The 19,174-nt window shown below is 36.1% G+C and overlaps 2 protein-coding genes and 1 pseudogene across 2 annotated transcripts; all 3 read right to left on the reverse strand.

Annotated features, from left to right (window-relative positions):
- Positions 1-10,682: 10,682 nt before the first annotated feature.
- Positions 10,683-11,168, reverse strand: LOC143531858 (secreted RxLR effector protein 161 pseudogene; annotated as a pseudogene).
- A 2,303-nt stretch (positions 11,169-13,471) lies between these two features.
- LOC143531859 (uncharacterized) lies at positions 13,472-14,500 on the reverse strand. Its single transcript, XM_077027066.1, has 2 exons — positions 14,070-14,500; positions 13,472-14,024 (listed from the first exon to the last, which is right to left on the reverse strand). The coding sequence occupies exons 1-2, from the start codon at positions 14,498-14,500 to the stop codon at positions 13,472-13,474; spliced, it is 984 nt and encodes a 327-aa protein (XP_076883181.1).
- Positions 14,501-15,158: 658 nt separating this feature from the next.
- LOC143531873 (uncharacterized) lies at positions 15,159-18,828 on the reverse strand. Its single transcript, XM_077027076.1, has 9 exons — positions 18,709-18,828; positions 18,525-18,641; positions 17,669-18,181; positions 17,197-17,561; positions 16,746-16,845; positions 16,606-16,665; positions 16,445-16,528; positions 15,747-15,863; positions 15,159-15,672 (listed from the first exon to the last, which is right to left on the reverse strand). The coding sequence occupies exons 1-9, from the start codon at positions 18,793-18,795 to the stop codon at positions 15,370-15,372; spliced, it is 1,746 nt and encodes a 581-aa protein (XP_076883191.1). The 5' UTR covers positions 18,796-18,828; the 3' UTR covers positions 15,159-15,369.
- Positions 18,829-19,174: the final 346 nt, after the last annotated feature.

The raw sequence follows: 19,174 nt of genomic DNA on the forward strand, positions 1-19,174 counted from the left end.
GCTTGATTTTGTTAATTGTAAGTTCAAAGACCCGAATGAAAGCATTGTTTCGTCGTTTTGGAGTGTCGTTTTGAACTAAGTTTTACATTAGTCGACTCGTATTCTACTTCCGATCAAAAGCCCTAAAACATTAACTTGAAATTCGGAAAAAAGTATAACGACGTTAAGTCCTATTTAACGGGGGACCATTGGGGACCAAATTTTTTAAATTTGTTGGGACCATTGGTGACGATAAAGTGAATATGGATTATTATCGGCCAATACCATTAAAAAGAGATTGCTAAAATCCAACAAACCTAAATTAAATTATTTTCTACCTGCATTTAAATAAAACATATCAGACCAAAACAAAAGATTCTTTGCCCAATGCACAAGAAAGATTTATGTTAGTTCTTTGCTTTGCGTCTTGAACTATATATGTTTGAAATAAAGATCCACCCCACCAATATATTTATGTAAGTAATAATCATGTTGAAGTCGTATCTATTATAAAATTACCATATCAGTCACCAAGGTACATATGTTTATTCTTTATCTTCTAGTGTTCCAAACCACTTTTTGTGTTTTTATAGTCATTGGAGTTTGAGCTTGACTTGTGTTACAAGCTTGAGTAGGGTAATATATATCATTTGTTTGTTTTTCTTAATGGGGTGAACCAAGGGGTTTGATCTAGGTGGCAGCGGGGCTTGATCACGCACATCATTACCACCCTCTAGTGATCGGGGGCGCGAACGGATCATGCGAGCCGGACCACGGGGCAAAAATTAGCCATTGGACATGGGTTTGATAAAAAAAAGAGCCGTTGGGCCAAGTTTAAAAAAAAATAATTAATTTTTACTTACAAACCCTACCGCTACCACTATAAATAACAACACTATTTTATAAAAATAACACACCATGTCGGGTTCGGGTTTCGGTAATTTCAAAATCAACGACCCTCAATTTTCCGAAGGATTGAACTACTTGGACGACGAATCGTTTCAAGATTTCGTGTTCTCCGATATGTCAAGTGGCCTCTTCTCGATTGGTGAAGTTCGACATACAAAAAACCGGCTCAAGAGTTTGGCTTTTCTAGCCAAAGACTTTAGCCACCTACCGCCATCCGACCAAGCGATAATGGAGGAAGAAAAAGATCGTATTCGGAAGGAATTGACGAAAAAAAAAATAAAAACGCTATTTTTATGTATTTTTTTAGAGGTTGTTGCATTTTAAATTTATGTTTTTATTTTCCTTTTTATTTATGTTTTAATGAAATGTTTTAATTTAGTATTTTTGTGTTTAACAAACAAAAAAAAAATCAATCAAGCCCCGGATCACCTGGACCACTACACCCTCTGGGGCTTGATCCTGTGCCACATCAGAGCCTACATGTCGTAAATATATTGGATCACTTTGGCTTGGATCAAGCCCCACTACCCTTAGCCTTATCATAATCAATGATTAGTTACTTTTAGCTACAAATATAACTACTTTAATATATAATTACATGGAAGGTGTTCACCGGGTAACCTAAAAAAATTGGAAACAAGGAAACTATGTGTTTTACATGTAAAAAGCTCATTTTTATATTTTCTTTTTTGTAGCTTGTGTATGTAAACAGATGAAAAAGCCGTTTTAATAATAAATAAAAGAAATTCAGAAAACCATTAAAAGAAAGTGTGTGTATATATATGGGTAGGATCCAGTGAAAACTTCTCTTAAAGAGAAAACTTAAAAACTCTTAAAAACTATTTTTAACTTTAAAATTTTTTTTTTGAAGTTTCTTTTTTTTTTCAATTATTCTTATATGTTGTTATTGGTTCAAAAAAAAAACGTTGTCGGTAACCTCGTCGGTGTAGTGCACTGGTGTAATTGCATTGCATATATGCAAAAGTGTTTGTATTGCATAGAATACAATACTATTGCACATATTTGATATACACTATTGTATATATGCAATATAAGACTAATACGTACATCGAATACACATTAGTACGTATGTGTAATACAACATTAACGCACATGTGCACTACATCGACTTTTATTTTATTATTATTTTTTTTCCATATAATACTACATTACTACGCATACCTCCCCGGCTCCGAAAAGGCAAAAAAAATTTTGGGTCGAAGGTGAAAATTTTTTCGGGCCTTAAATAAAATGAGTATTTTGTTAGGTTTAAACAATTTAATCTTGATATAGCTTAATTGGTTATAATTTAGGTTGTGTAAAAAACTTTTGTATAAAAATAGGATTAAATATGTCTCAAATGAAACAAGAACCCATACCTTTTGGTTGGGAGTGATACCTCTTTGCCACTAGACCAAACTAATGTTTATGCAAATTAGTTTAAACACTAAATATACATATTGTTTTAATAAAAATACATATAATTTTTTTTTAAAAAAAAGCGGGCCTAGCGGGGTGTCGGGCCTGTGGCCGTCGACCACCCCCCCCCCCCTATGGGCCAGCTCTGTACACATGTACAATACACAAATATTGAATATATGCAATTAAACACTACTAAACTTAAAAATACGTAGTAATACACATGTGTAATACAACGGTATCGTCCAGTAATACGTATGTGTATTACAACGGGTTTTTTTTATTTTTTTTAATTTTTTTATATTTTTCAAGCAAAGGGTAATAAAATATAAGAATAATGGCAAAAACAGAAATTTGAAAATATTTTTTATTTTTTGTTGGTGCATGTTTTGTAACAGATGATCTTTTGTGTTTGTTAGAATTGAGAGCAACGGTCAAATGGGAGACTGTTGGTGCATTTTGTGACCGTCGCTATGCAATTCAGACCAGCGGAGACGCCATAGGTGAAGTTAGAACAACTTCGCCTTAGGCGAAGTTAGAACAACTTCGCCAACGGCGAAGTTAGGACAACTTCACCTTAGGCGAAGTTATCACAACTTCGCCATAGGCGAAGTTATGAACAACTTCGCCTACTGACGCCTACTGAAGTTTATATATATATATATATATATATACGTGTGTCTTGTTTAGGTTAAGAATCCAGTAATTCAGAAAGTTGTGTGTTACAGTTTGAGTGTCGAGAGAGAACAAACAGAGAGAGAGTGTCGTTAGGGACGACCCGAGGTAGAGCTCACCTCGGGTCGGACGTGGTTCTGTTTATGTTACGGTATGTAACGTGTTTGTTTAATTATTATTATAAAGAATCTGCAGATTTGTTTATCCCGTTCTTGTATTTGTTCGTGTATTTGTTCGTGTACGTGTTTGTGTTCTTCATCTTTACACCAATAAACGAGTCTAGAAGGATTCCGCACTCCTAGACCTCGTGCGGATCTCGTATCGATCGGCGACGCCCCCGGGGGAACCTACATGTGGTATCAGAGCCTTAGGCTCTTATGCTATGGTTTGAGATCTGCGTTTTGGTGTTTCTGGCACGTTTCTGTGCGTTTCTGGCCGAACAGCGCCACAGGCGAAGTTATTGTTCATCAGGCGAAGTTGCCGTCACTGTTCGTAGGGTTTCAGCGAAGATATAAGGTCTGGCGAAGTTATGGACAGGCGAAGTTATAGCCAAGCGAAGTTATGAACAGGCGAAGTTGACTTTAGGCGAAGTTGACTTCTCGGCGAAGTTAAAAAAAAAAAAAAGGAGTATTTTGGTGTTTTCGTCTGTATGGCCAGGTGTACACGATTATTGTGAGACCGGAGATGTTGTTCCGTCAACGAGTTAAACTTGTTATCTCTGGGTCTTACGTGTGAACAAATACGTGTCAACTCTGGATATAGAGTTGAGTTTGAGAATGGGATATTGATTGAAACTGGATATTGACACATATTTGGGTGTTTGTGGGCAATGAAATTGTTGTTGTTCGAGGTTGACCAACTGAAGAAAGTCAAATTGAACTGAAGGTTTTCGTCATTACTGGATTGCGGTCAGAGCATATTAATTATGTTATTTTCAAGGCGTTCGAGAAATGGATCCTGAAACGTGATGCTCATTTATTAGAGTGAAAATTCTGGAACAAGTTGGATTTAATCGGGAATTAAAGTGTTTATGTTCTTGATCGTTATCCTTGGTGATTGAAGATGCTTCAGATTAATTAATGGTCATGTGTTAGATTCTGTCAAGGTGGTTTTGTGATGAAATTGATCACTTGATGTTGAGTAGTTGAAGATTAAACCTTATCGTATGCCGACGAGTTGGTGAAGTTGTGGAGGACGCCCAACTTCACGTGTTGGTGAAGTCAGATGGACTCACGTGATTGGTTGAGATGATCTATTGGCACGAGGATGCATGCATTTCAAAGACCTCAATCATTATAGTCGGAGAAGCTTACACTGAAGGGGAGATCTGATATGGAAGACGCTGGGTGATTGGTAGATTTGTGAAGCTACAGGACAGTTTCAGACACGGCTGGTTGATGAGCAAACAGAAGATCATCAGTTAAGAGGGAGTCTGTTGGTGCATGTTTTGTAACAGATGATCTTTTGTGTTTGTTAGAATTGAGAGCAACGGACAAAGGGGAGACTGTTGGTGCATTTTGTGACCGTCGCTATGCAATTCAGACCAGTGGAGACGCCATAGGTGAAGTTAGAACAACTTCGCCAACGGGGAAGTTAGGACAACTTCACCTTAGGCGAAGTTATGAACAACTTCGCCTACTGACGCCTATAGAAGTTTATATATATATATACGTGTGTCTTGTTTAGGTTAAGAATCCAGTAATTCAGAGAGTTGTGTGTTACAGTTTGAGTGTCGAGAGAGAACAAACAGAGAGAGAGTGTCGTTAGGGACGACCAGAGGTAGAGCTCACCTCGGGTCGGACGTGTTTCTGTTTATGTTACGGTATATAACGTGTTTGTTTAATTATTATTATAAAGAATCTGCAGATTTGATTATCCCCTTCTTGTATTTGTTCGTGTATTTGTTCGTGTACGTGTTTGTGTTCTTCATCTTTACACCAATAAACGAGTCTAGGAGGATTCCGCACTCGTATCGATCAGCGACGCCTCGGGGGGACCTACATTTTTAATTAAAAATAATTATTTAGGAGTTTAGTTTCCTCTCTAAAGATAGTTTTCTCTTGATCCTCTCTATATATATATACTAGTTTTAGAGCCCGTGTCACATACGGGATAATTCACATTATAAAATTATAAGTAAAACAAATAATTATATAGCGTATATGAAAAAAATGTATTACATATATGTTTGTATCTATACAATGTGTACATAAATTGATTTTATTTATATCGCAAAATCGTACCCGAGAATGCTTCTTTCTTTTGAAAAATTCATTCTCGGTGTCATATATGTATAATTGAAAGAACTTTGGTTATGAACCAATTTCGAAAATAAGACTTCTCATACGATAGTAGTTCTAATCACTCAGCCTAATTACAAAAGAGGCATTACCTTTATTGATATATTTATCAATTTACCATCCATCAAAAGAAAGTATGATATTAAATTGTAGCAATGGATGTTTTTTAAGAACTATGTTTTTTTGAGCTACACCATAAAAAAGATTTTGATAGGTTTCAGATGGCTTCTCGACTTTGTCATAATGACAACATAAAAAACAACATGTTAACCCATTCAATTTTGTGAATATTTTGTTTCATTTGAGCATAATTTTGCATGACATGCTTCCCTTACAACATTCTGATCACAATTGAAGGATTAATGTTGACATAAATATTTCAAAATTGATAAAAGTTATAAGCATTGATAGCATGGGGTGACATGTCGAAAGTGTTCACAATATTTTCTTAGATTTTAATAGTTGAGGGGAAAATAGTCAATTTGTCAAATCCCGAAGTTTTTGATTATTTCAAAAATGCCCCTAAAAATAAACTTGAAACCCGAATCATGTTTAAAATTCTAAGTTTCATAGTTTTGATATTTTAAAGTCAACACTTTGAACCCATAACAAATTTGACGATAAATTTATTTTGAATTCTCAAACTTTTAAAAATACTCAAAAATTTTCATTTTTAACCCATAACAAATTTTGACCTAAATCTTATACCAAACAATCTATTTACCAACTTTAGACCCATAAAATCAAATTTAACTTCCACAAAAAACCCGAAACAATTTTTATTTGAGAAACATGATTTGTTGTTGATTTTTGAAATTCACCAAGTATTTTGAAATACATAGTAAAATAATATATAAATATTTTAATTTATAAAAATATATAAATATTATATGAATATAGTGTAAAAGGAAAGTAAATAATTATTGATTTAATACATATATTAGGGTATATAAGTTTTGAAGGAAAAAAAATTGTGAGAATTAACCAAAATATGACAAGTGTTCACATTTATTTTACTTTATTAGAATATGTATATATATATATATATATAATTTTACGAAATGTGATTATATATTTAAAATCTCCGGAAAAAAATTGTGCAAAAGTGAAACTTTTGCATATAAAATTGAGTTTTTTTACATGAAAAATTTATGGTTCCCCGCATTTTGCAACACCCGTTTTTACGGAAAGAATCAAATAATTGTATTTAGTGGAAGAGAAATAAAAAACTACATATATATCATACTTAAAACAATAGTTATAAGATCTATATATGTTCTTGTCGTCCTCAACTTAAAATTTTGTTATATATTAAACATTCCAACACAAACACACACTTACATTGTAATTTTTGTTTACCTTGTATGTTTCGAAGTAACCAAGCATCCTTTATAATAAAGTGAAAAAAAATACTGCGAAATGCATGTCGAGGAGCAAAACCTAGAAGAGCTTCAACACGAACATCCACTCACACTCGTTGATTTGCAACTGATGCTTCGAGACTATGAAGAAGACGATGAGGATTATGATGAAAAGGAATTGATTGAAACACAAAACTTCAAGTGCAAATGTAATCGTTGTGACAAACAAATCGACTGGTACCACCGTTATTACTACAAGTGTAGCATGTCGTCATGCAATTACTCCCTCCATAAATTTTGTGAAGAAGTGCCAACAACCTTAAAATTCCAAGGCCACCCTTCTCATACTCTTGTCCTTAAAAAAATAACAAATGATCAATGCCATGGTTGTTTCAAGCATCACCGAGATGGCATATGCTATCATTGTTCAACATGTGATTATGGAATCGATTTACTTTGCGCCACATTTGTGGAGCGAAATACGATCCATCACCCCTGCCACTCACACCCATTAATCTCTATTAGTGTTGAACCTAATTTGAGCAAGTGTTTTGCATGTGGGAAGAAACATGAAGGACACTTCTATCACTGTGTCACTTGTTTTAAATTCTCAATTAATTTCGACTGTCTCTCCCTTCCCATAAAGTTATTACTTCGAACTCAACAGTTTAGCCACATTCACTCGCTCACCCTTTCATATTCGATTCTAGATCAATTATATGATTGCGAATGCAGGATCTGTGGTCTGAAATTAGAAGATGAAAATTTTATTTACATGTGTAGTAAGTGCTTGTACTACGTTCACCCAGATTGTGCAACACAAAGTATGGAGCCTTTCATGTCCATCCTCTCACCCGGTAAATCTAGCTTTAAATATATTCATGTGTACATAACATCACAAACACGATATTTCTATACCATGTTTTATCATGTTTATAAACTTGAATTGTAAACATTTTCATATAAAAATGTGTAGCAAACAATATCTAATTAAGTCCATAAATTTTTGAAAGGCTATTGGATTTTAATAATTCCAACTTTGAACTACTGACCGAGATTAATCCCAACTCAGGAGATTTTGACAGACAATCCCATCTTTGAATGAATTTTCCTCTAACGATCCGCACTAGCTGAAAGATCTTTTAGTTTTTTTTTCGATGTGGATTGCTTATGTGGTAAAACCGTGTCTTTTACTGCAAATCAAGTGTTCATTATAAATGTAAGCCGAAAATTACAAACTAAAAGTTAACCGGGTAAGTTCTTTTAGGGCTGTAGTCTAATGTTCTTTATAAATGTAGGTAAGGTTTATTAGGTTTCCTAATTAAATTGTAGTAGTTTTTGGCACAAAAGCAGTCCTTGTAATTAAAAGAATATATAACAGGGTTAACTTTCAGTAAGCAAGTATGATATCGTTGGAGGAAATACGTTTAAAGTTGTTTGTAATCATTTAATTTCTGTAAAAAAATGAAAGATGTTACCAATTAATTTTTATGTATGTATCGATAAGGCTTGGGAAAAGCAAAAAAAAATTTCAAAGATGATGATCATCCCAAGCTTCTTCACTTCCCACTCGTTGATGAATCCCTAATGTTGTCGCATATTGAATTGGAGACTTCTCAATCTATCTATGATAAACAACTTTTCATCGGAGGAGTAGGATTACTATATGGTAAAGAAATAATTAAGGTTACAAGCACATCGAATTCGAGAGTACTGTCTCTTCACGACCCAAGAAGAGGATTAAACGAATATGCAACGCGTGTTCAAGGCCAATTACCAAATTCCCATTTTATCAACTCCTCAGAGGAAATGATAGTCGCTACGATGTTGTTTTTCATGATTGGTGCTTTAGGCTACCCAAGCAAGTACGAAAGCATCCTGGCCACCCACATGATCATCAAACACTTGAGCTTTCCAATTCTACCAACTTCTATGGAAGAATATGTGATTTTTGCCGATTACCTTTCAATGGGTTTTCATACCGTTGCTCCGAAGAGAACTGCTTATACAAGATTGATGTTAATTGTGCTTTTATACCTAAAGAAATTACACATGAAGCACACGCAAGTCACTTACTTACAAGAGTAGATGCTAGCTCATCAAGCAGTAGCCGGATGGAATGTCGTGTTGGTATTGGTGAAGGTGATATTTATTATAGATGCAATGCTTGTGATTTCTATTTGGATTGCAGATGCGCTTTGCATTTACCTAAACCCATCAGGAATAAGTGTGACAATCACCCCCTGCAGCTGAGTTATTCTCCGATCGAGGAGTACAAAAGCCAATACTTTTGTGAGGTTTGTGAGGAGGATCTCGATCCTGGAAAGTGGTTCTATCATTGTGTAGAGTGTGCTCAATCCATACATTCCGCATGTGCTCCACTCATACTTCAGTCTGAACAAGGTTTTAATGCTCTCCATTTGGAAGGTGTTTATAAGTTAATTAACTTCAAGTTTGGGTATCGATTCAAACACCGTGCTCACCAACATCCTGTGTCACTTGCTCCGGGGACTGAAAATGATGGCTTATGCCAAATATGCAGCAGCAGTATGCAATCCATTATCATCTGGAAGTGCTTAGATTGTAGCTTCGCTATGCATCGTATCTGCATAATTCGTGACAAAGATGCCAAATTTACACAAATTGATAAATTTGGAGGAACCAAACGTATATTTAAGCACCAACCTAAAAGAAACATGGAATTTTATCCAAGTGGCATTATGATGAGACCGGTGACACGTCATTATGAGGTTATCGACGACGATCTATAGCTGCTGAAGTCTGAAGAAGCTGCTGCTTTATCCTAAATTTCCATTATATATATATATATATAGTCCTTCACCAATTGTAACTACAGATTATTGAGGAATGTATATATACGTACGCTTTTTAATTAATTTCTTCTTTGTACGTAACCAGCCACTAAAATAAAGCTACTAATCATTACTCTTTCGGTTTTTTTTTTTCCGTTTGGGACAACTTAGGTGAAATTGGATATCGCAAACGAATCCAATGGATGGATCCGAAACTCTTAACAAATTTTGGATGGGTATATATATAAAGAGATCTATTTACATAGTTAAATTTAACAACAGTGGACATGGCGGTAATTGATATAACAATAAGCAATACAAAATTACTGTAGATACGGTTTTTGAATAAACTAAACCGACTCAGCCGGTTATCGTTCTTAATATTTTTAGCTGGAAAAACTAAACTGATTCGGCGGTTACAGTCAACATCGTTACAGTGGGCCATCAATTTGAGCATGTTCTAGTTGAAGCTTTGCATCAACCTTCAACACACTGTATGGTGGTTTTTTAATAGAATCGTGTTTCCCGATCGATAAAGAAGCATCAAATAAGGTGCATTATAAGTTTCGGAAATGGTTCCTATGAAACAGACCCCAGACTCGGAAAAACCGCCAAACACATCTGTCACAACTTCAACCCAAGTAACATTCGGCCTGCTGTTAATGGAATAGGTACCAGGTTCTGAACACGAACACGAATTTGGCTAACACCCAAACACGAATATTATTGAGAAACTTCACAAAACTCAATTACTCAGATTACAATCTCTAAACCCCAAAACACGGGTATTTATAATATAACATATCACGTTTAGACTACAACTAGGATTGCTAAATAATAGGACATGAAAATTATACTAACAATTAAATCTGAGCACATTTAATTGTTTATAGTTATCCACTCCTTAAATCATGTTACTTAGCCTTGTGCGCCAAGTAACGCACTTGAACCGAAATTCCCAACAATCACCCCGGAATTTCGAACTCGAAACCGACAAGTCTTCAACTCCAAGTAATTTCCGCATCTCCTTGAATTTGATTCTCCCAAGAGCCTTCGTCAAGATATCGGCACATTGCTTAACACCACTAATATGCTCGACACTTACTTCTTCACGATCAACACATTCCCGAATGTAGTGAAACCGAGATTTAATGTTTTTGGTCCTTCCATGGAAAACTGGATTCTTCAAGAGAGAACACCACTGCTGGAATTTCCTTGTCGAATAACTAACTTATCAATTCCCTTAGCCAAACTGCCTGACAAGCGGCTGCACTTGCCGCCATGTACTCTGCTTCACACGATGAGAGTGCAACTGTACCTTGTTTCTGAGAACACCAAGTAATTGGTGAAGATCCAAGATAGAATACGTGCCCAGTAGTGCTTCTGTCATCGTCTTGGTTAATGTTATGGCTACTATCACTATAGCCAACTAGCACGTTTTTCCCACGAGTGTAAGAAATACCAAAACCAAGAGTACCTTGAATATAACGAATAATTTGCTTTATAAGAGTTGCATGAGATTGCTTCGGGCTTTGCATGTACCGTCTTACGACTACGACCGAATATGCCAAGTCAGGACGAGTTTGTAAAAGGTATCGGAGACACCCGACAATCTTTCTATATCTCGTAGCATCAAAATCTTCTTCATCTTCAAATTTAGAAACTTTTATACTCAGATCCAATAGAATTTGAGCAGAATTGCAAATCTCCATTCCAACTTCAGCTAAAATTTTCTTCGCATACGCTTCTTGCTTGATTTTTATCCTATCCTTGCTTTGTGAAACTTCAATTCCGAGATAATAAGTTAGCTTTCCCAAATCCGACATCTAAAGTTTAAAGCCATCTCGCGCTTAAACTCCATTATTAAGTTTATATTGGAACCCGTCACGATTAAGTCGTCAACGTACACACCGACTATTAAGAGATCAGCTCCAATTTTCTTTTGATATACCGCTTGTTCTTGCGTGTACCGGTGAAACTTCATATTTAACAAAATACCGTTCAGCTTTGTATTCCACGCCCTCGGAGCTTGTCTTAAGGCATACAACGCTTTGGATAATTTGTATACTTTGTGCTCTTCACCCTTTTTAACAAAACCATGCGGTTGAGTAACAAATAATTCTTTTTTTAACTCGCCATGTAGGAACGCGGATTTGACATCGAGGTGATGCAATTCCCAACCTTCATTCGCTGCAAGACATAATAATAAACGAACCGTTTCGAGTCTATCCACTGGTGCGAAAACCTCGTCAAAATCGACTCCGAGTTGCTGAACATAACCCTTTGCCACGAGTCTTGCCTTGTGTTTATTAAGCGAGCCGCCCGCGTTACTTTTACCCTTGAAAACCCACTTTAAACCAATCGTCTTTGCACCACGTGGTAACTCAGTCAACGTCCACGTATTATTTTTATTTATCGAGTCAATTTCAACACGCATTGCTTTCACCCACTCTGATTTCGATTTTGCATCATCAAAACAAACCAGTTCATCATCAGCAAGTAATAAAATATCTTCATCAATCATACTCGAATTCAAGACATAATCACTAAAACGTACCGGGGTAACCGTGGCTCGAGAAGATCTCCGAACAGCCGGCTCAGGTGTAACCGTGTTGCTTGTACCAACCGGGCTTGTTGGGGCATTTTTGACTATCGGTTCTTCTTCATCTTCTTCACCCCCGTCACCACTAGAACTCATAGTGTTTGACCCAGGGCTCGACCCGATGTTATCGGTATTAACGATTCCTTCTCCGGTGTCAATTTCATCACCAAAGTTCACCCAAAACATACCAGGTGATCGATCCTGCTCGTCGATTATTTCGGTCCTTTTACCCCAATTCCAACCTTGTTTTTCATCAAACTCCGTGTCACCCATTCAACTCACAACAATTTTCATAGTCGATGGATTGTATAAACGATACGTCGCCGAACCTTTCTCGCTTCCGAAATAAACTAAACGAGTCGAACGATCGTCTAATTTCTTAATATTTCCACCAAGTATTTTTGAATACGCAACACATCCAAAAACTTTAAGAAATCTAAGATCTGGTTTCTTTCGCTTTAACATCTCATACGGTGTTTTGTATTTTAACGCTCGAGTTGGAATTTTATTAATCACGTCGGTCGAATGTCTCACTGCTTCTCCCCACATATAATTCGGAACTTGTCTCGCTTTTAATATACTCCGAGTCATATCCAATATCGTGCGGTTCCGCCTCTCCACAACACAGTTTTGTTGAGGTGTATACGAAGCGGTTAAATGCCGAATAAACCCCTCGTTTTCAGAGAACCGATTGAAATCACGAGACGTAAATTCTCCCCCTCGATCGGTTCGAAACGTCTTGATTTTCTCGCTATTTTTCACTTCCACCATGACTTTAAATCGCTTGAAGGTATCAAACGCTTCACTTTTTTCATTCAACAGAAAAGTCCACATGAAACGAGAAAAATCATCAATCAAGACGAACACATACCTATTTCCGGCTATGGTACTAGGAGTAATGGGCCCGCATAAATCTCCATGGATTAGTTCCAAGGCTCGGGTTGCTCTGAAAGTTGCCGACTTCGAAAACAGTTTCCTCGTTTGCCTCCCAACTAAGCACGAGTCACAAATTTGATTTTCTTGATTAACTTTTGGCATTCCAACGACCATATTATTTTTCACCATTTGTTTCATAGACTCGAAATTTAAGTTCCCTAGTCTCGCGTGTCAAAGCCAATTTTCGGTATCAATCCGGGCTTGTAAACACACGGGTTTCACCTTCTTTAATTTAATAGTATAAAGACGATTCTTGGATCGAGTAAACCGCATCAACAATTTTCCTTGATCATCATACATAAACAAGTAATTGTCTTTCATACAAATATCACAACCACTTTCCATTGTTTGCCCAAGACTCATAATATTACTTTGTAAACTAGGAATATAATAAATGTCGGTCAATAACTGTTGCTCCCCCGTTTTACCGACTAGCAATATCGACCATTTCCCGCAAATATCAACATAAGACCCATCTCAAAATTTTACTTTGCCACTAACACGCTTATTTAATTCAAAGAAAAAAGATACATTACCCGTCATATGGTTGCTCGTTCCGTTATCCAAATACCACAAGTCTTGTTCGTCCGAATCACCCTTGTAATCTTTTGGTATAACCTTCTGTTCATTCAAGTACACTTTTTCTTGAACACACTGCACCATATAGAGGGACGGGTCTTTTTCTTTTGGGTCAGCTAAATTTGCTTGTTTATCTTTCCTCCGTTCCGGACACCTCGAGACGAAGTGACCAAATTCATCACAACGAAAGCATTGAACTTCCGAGTAATCCTTTTTAACCTTTCGTTTATCCCCTTCGTTGGACCCTCCTTGTGAACCACGGTTCTGATTGCCACGTCCACCACCACGTCCACTACCACAACCTCGGTTCAAACCTTTCCCGCGACCCCTACTCGATTCGCGTGAAACCTGCCTTGAACTCGAAGAGGATTCGGAATTATTAAACAAAAGTTTACCTTCTTCAGAACGCAACACATGTCCTTTGATACGCTCCTCATAAGTCTTCAGCCTCCTGACAACATCCTCAAAACCGACTGTTTTAAGGTCTAACACTTACTCGAGGGATGCTACAACTTGGATAAACTGGCTCGGCGGGCTTGTGAAGAATTTCTGAACTAGCTTCCTTTCTTCATACGGTTGTCCAAGTTTGGCTGCTTTAGAAGAGATCGCAGTTATTCTCGAGGCATACTCGTCAATTGTTTCGGTTTCTTTCATCATCAAACCGTCAAATTCACGGATTAACGTATGAAGTCTAGCATCCTTCACACATTCCGCGCCCATATTTCTTGACTTTATGGCATTCCACATCTCTTTTGCCAATTTAAAATTACCGATTTGAAGTATCTGTTCCTCGGGAATCGACTGAAACAGAAGCGCTTTTGCAATATTATTTTTCTTCGCGTCATTAGAGCCCGGGTCAATTACATCCCAAACTCCATGAATCCCAAAAATAACCTCCATATACATACTCCAACTCGTGTAGTTCATTTTTGTCAAACACGGACACTGAAACGATCTGGAGGTCGTCTCTTTTCCCGTTTGGTTCGCGTCACTCATCTTGTTTCTACGGCTATAAGATTTTGAAAAATCCCTTGGTGTAACTGCTGAACACGAACACGAACACGAATTTGGCCAACACCCAAACTCGAATATTATTGAGAAACTTCACAAAACTCAATTACTCAGATTACAATCTCTAAACCCGTATTTATAATCTAACCTTATCACGTTTAGACTACAACTAGGATTGCTAAATAATAGGACATGATAATTATACTAACAACTAAATCTGAGCACATTTAATTGTTTATAGTTATCCACTCCTTAAATCATGTTACTTAGCCTTGCACGCCAAATAACGCATTAGAACCGAAATTCCCAACAGCTGTATCATTTTCAGGATCAAAAGTTAAACTTGTTTCAAGTTGGGCTATTTTTCTAGCCCACTTGCTTTTAGCGTGTTGTGCTAATAAATCAGTCAATTCTTGTATTGTTTTCATCTACAACTAACGTGACGTTCGGTTCATAAGAATACTTCTACGAAAAGGGATTAGGATACATCACAACCTCTATAGTATATGGTTCATCAACCCAAAAGTCGAAGTTATGTAACAAAATCCTCGAAAGAAAATAAATTAATTTTATACCACCCTCAAAACATACCATCCCAATTTGTGAGAATAAAGAATCTCACCTTTCTTTCTGTATATGTACTCTATACACAACCTGCAGCCACTCTACACTCTAAAGCAAACCCTTTGCACCAAAAACGTTCAAAACAATAAAACATCAAATTCCTTGATTTAAACCGCATATACCTTCAAGTTCATGGCTTGAATTCATTCTTTGTAAAATCCTTATCTTTGTATGAGGTATCTGAACCTGTAATCATAAGGCATTATTTGAACCTTTTTAGATATCGGCTCTCTTCCTCTTTTCTCAAGACACGCAACCGCCTGTTTCCTTATTTCACCGGGTAGTTGAAGGCAAACCCAATCTACTAAAGCTTCTAAATCCTTCCCAAAATCAAGCAAATACCAATCTAACATGTGTGGTATTAATAGTTTGTTGGTTTTTGTTATGCCACACGCTGCTTGAAGGTAATCTCTCTTTGCTGTTGCTAACTCATTTTCCACTTGTGCTGATGTGTACACTCTCACCTATATGTGGGAAGTTTATAAAAATAGCCAAAAGGATTTATAAAAACGGTCAAGAAGGTTTAGAGATATTATACCGCAGGTGAAGACCAGCTGCCACTGCATAAAGCAAATGTGACCAACGGTTCAGACCATTCCAAGCCAAATTTGCTACGCATTTCAGTTTCATTATGTTCAACAGATTGTTGACATGACTGAAAAGAATGAGGATAAATTATATGGTCACACAGCAGAAAAATAAATTTTGATTATATACTTATTTATAGGTCAAACTTAGTTGTGCAAACAAACCGAACGTTTATCTTCGCTTATTTTATAAACGAACGAACATGAACTGAAAACTTTGTTCATTTAGTTAGACGAACGAACAATCATGGGCACGTCTCATTCGTTCATTTTATGTTCGTGAACATTCTTTTACCTTCGCTCATTCAAATTTGTTTATGTTCGTTAGTTTACGTTAATTCAAATTTCTTTCATTTACACTTTTTAGGCCCATTACAATTTAGTGTAGTTGTTCACGTTTATTGCTTTTAGCTAAGTTAGGTTCATTCGCTTACGTTCATGAACCGTTCATTTATATTGTTAACGAACGAATATAAATGATCACAAACACTTTTATTTTCTTAACAGACGAGCATGAACAAGAAAAGCATGTTCGCTAAATTGTTTGTGTTCGGTCATTTGTTTGGTTAACGTTAAATAAACGAACACAAATGAGTTAGTTCATGCTCATTTGATTCGTTTACAGACCTAGACCGGAACCACAACTTACAAGTTTTAAGCGATTAGGAAGCCTCAAGATAAAATGCTCAATCGTGAACGCGTTCAGCAAATACCCACCGGCATTTATTGTTGCCTGATGGAAATCCAATCATCTTGGTTAAATTACCATAATAACCCTAGTGAAAGTATAAATGAGTTTGAATTGATCACCTTTTGCATTAGTGCTGGCATCATTTCATGGCTATCAGGTATTCCATGCTCCAAATATGTCTGTCATATTATCTTAACCCTTGTAACACCAACCATATATATGTACATACAAAGAGAAATAGACAGAAAAATATACTTACATTCATCATACAAATATTGTAAGTGTTTATCCAAAACGCGAGCTTTTGCTGATGCGTCAAACCGTCTATGTTGAAAGTGGCCAGCTTCTCAAGTAGGAGCCTAAACAGTCAAGTAGCACATAATTCATAAAATAGTTCGATATAATAGCAAATTACAAATTTTGTTATATGTATTACCCAATTTATGAAACGTGCCATTTAAGATGGAAAATTACACCGAGTGTCCTTTGTTTGAAAAGTTATCATGCTTCATGTCATTACCACTAACGGAAGTTAACTTTTGAGGTTAGATTTGTGAAAATAAAAGATTAGTGAGAAGTACACATTTCGCCCTCTAATTAAGGGGTAAGGGTAAAATGGTCATTTTCGTAAAACTAACCTTAAAGGTTAACTTCAGTTAGTGGAAATGACATAAGGCGTGATAACTTTTCAAAACAAAGGTTAAACTTACTTGAGTCTACGGATCGAAAGGGATGCATTTGCTTTCTTTTTAAAATCAATTGAACCGGTTTCAATTGCAAAAAGATCCTTATAAGGGCCAATATCTCTCCTCTTTGATTTCAAACAAACACCATAAGGATCCCTAAAAGCGGGACCTCGATCACCACCGGTTAAATCCAACGACATTAAATTGGAGAACGCCTCCGCATCCATGGTTTTTGCTTTCAGTTTGCTTAATCTTAAAAATATTCCAATCAAGCATTTCAACACATTTTCAGAAACTTTGTTGCATTCACTTTCAGCTTCCAAATTTCTATCTCCTGAAGATGAACTTGAACAGCTTTCTTGAGCCTTTTCTTGATCCACTAACCCATTCTGTATTATGCAACTGAAAGTCAGATCATATAGTTTCCAAAAGTTGACTTAAGGTCAAACATAACTATTTTTTGACCTCTTAAAGTCAAAGAGATTTTATATGGTACCTGTGGTTTTGGAGGACTGTGTTTTCCAGCAGTTTCAAATTTAATTTGAGGCCTTTTAACTAAACTTTGCACTTCATCAGCTACCCTTTCAGGAGAACACTTAATTTTACTATTCGAATTAACAGCCGACCGGTTTTCTTTACCTAAAACGCCATCATCAGTATTAACCAAATCCGGTTTCTTCAAATCTGCAGGCTTCTTGTCAACAAGGCTATTCAAAATATCAGGCCCGATTTGATTAGAGTACGATAATCTAGTAGAGCCACTTCTGGTGAGTGAACTCAAAGGCTTCTGCTGTGACAACTTTGATGGTTCTGAATGGACTTCAAGTTCAACTGGAGACATTGATGATGACTGATCTAATGAGTTATTATTATTATCTGAATTATTAATATTGATTTTGGATGAAAGATAAACAGCTTCTTGATACAAACCCTGCCTAAAGCTAACAACTTCTTCCTCTAATCTTACAACTTCTTCAAGAACAGCTACTTCAGCTAGCAGCTCCAAAGTCTGTAAATTTAGCCAAAAAAAAAATTAAAAACTATGGCATCTGATCATGGTTGTAAAAATCGTGCATAAGCGCACCTTAATCCCTATTTGGTCAAAATTGAAAATTTTATATATATATACTTATAGTTAAAAAATTAAATATAAATTCTGCTATTGATTAATCCTATTTGATCAAAATCGGTCAAAACTGAAAATTTTGTATATAATATATATAGGTATAATAGAAAAACTAGATATAAATTTCAATCCAATTAATCACGATTAATCGCTAGTCCCTGTCCCACCACCGGCCTGACGAGTTGAGTGCATGTGAAGTCCAGATTATTATAAAGTGATAGGAAACCTGTGGAGGAAGATAAGGAGGAAGATGAGGTAAAGTTCCTAAGCGTCTACTGAAAGCTCTTTCAAGTGCTCTGTGTACATTCTCTTCTTGTCTCAGCTTCTTCTTCAACTTATCCACCTGCAGTAGGATTCAAATCACTCAGTGTGTGTGTGTTTATAACTCAAAAGATGAGGGTTTAACATACATCTTGAAGCAAGGCAAGTTTTCTTTCTTTTCTGGAAAGCCTTGTATTGAGGATTGGTTTTCCTGATTTGAATGGCTGCGTTTGCATCTTGTTGAGTTTGGTCAAATTTGATCTGTCAGTAACATAACATAGTAGTCTTTGTATGAAAACTATCGATCTATATATATATATATATTAAAGAGAGAGACCACCCATGTGAGATTTTGTATGAAAACTATCGATCTATCTTAACACATCGGCGTTTACAAAAACACTTACATTAGGAAACGAGATGTTGAAACAAACGAACTGGAGCGGTCATATGTAGTTTAGTTTAGTTTAGTTTAGTTTAGTTATCTATCAACAACACAATAATAATAATAATAATAATAATAATAATAATAATAATAATAATAATAATAAAACTGATGGAACTGAAAAAAGATGAAGCTTACTTTTTTCAAGGTGATAGTGAGCGGGAAAAGGA

The sequence above is a fragment of the Bidens hawaiensis genome, unplaced genomic scaffold (assembly GCF_021521415.1).
Source record: "Bidens hawaiensis isolate Kalapana, Puna unplaced genomic scaffold, B.hawaiensis_p1.1 tig00009272_1, whole genome shotgun sequence".
Classification (NCBI taxonomy): Eukaryota; Viridiplantae; Streptophyta; class Magnoliopsida; order Asterales; family Asteraceae; genus Bidens; species Bidens hawaiensis.

Bases quoted from the DNA above. Each gene is read 5' to 3' on its own strand.
- LOC143531859 (XM_077027066.1), bottom strand. From the start codon at position 14,500: ATGAACTACACGAGTTGGAGTATGTATATGGAGGTTATTTTTGGGATT. The intron at 14,025-14,069 runs GTAAGTGTTAGA...GGATGTTGTCAG, and splicing joins CAAGTTGTAGCATCCCTCGA to GAGGCTGAAGACTTATGAGG.
- LOC143531873 (XM_077027076.1), bottom strand. From the start codon at position 18,795: ATGCAAACGCAGCCATTCAAATCAGGAAAACCAATCCTCAATACAAGG. The intron at 18,642-18,708 runs GTATGTTAAACC...ATCCTACTGCAG, and splicing joins AACTTGCCTTGCTTCAAGAT to GTGGATAAGTTGAAGAAGAA. The intron at 15,673-15,746 runs GTATAATATCTC...TCCCACATATAG, and splicing joins GCAGCTGGTCTTCACCTGCG to GTGAGAGTGTACACATCAGC.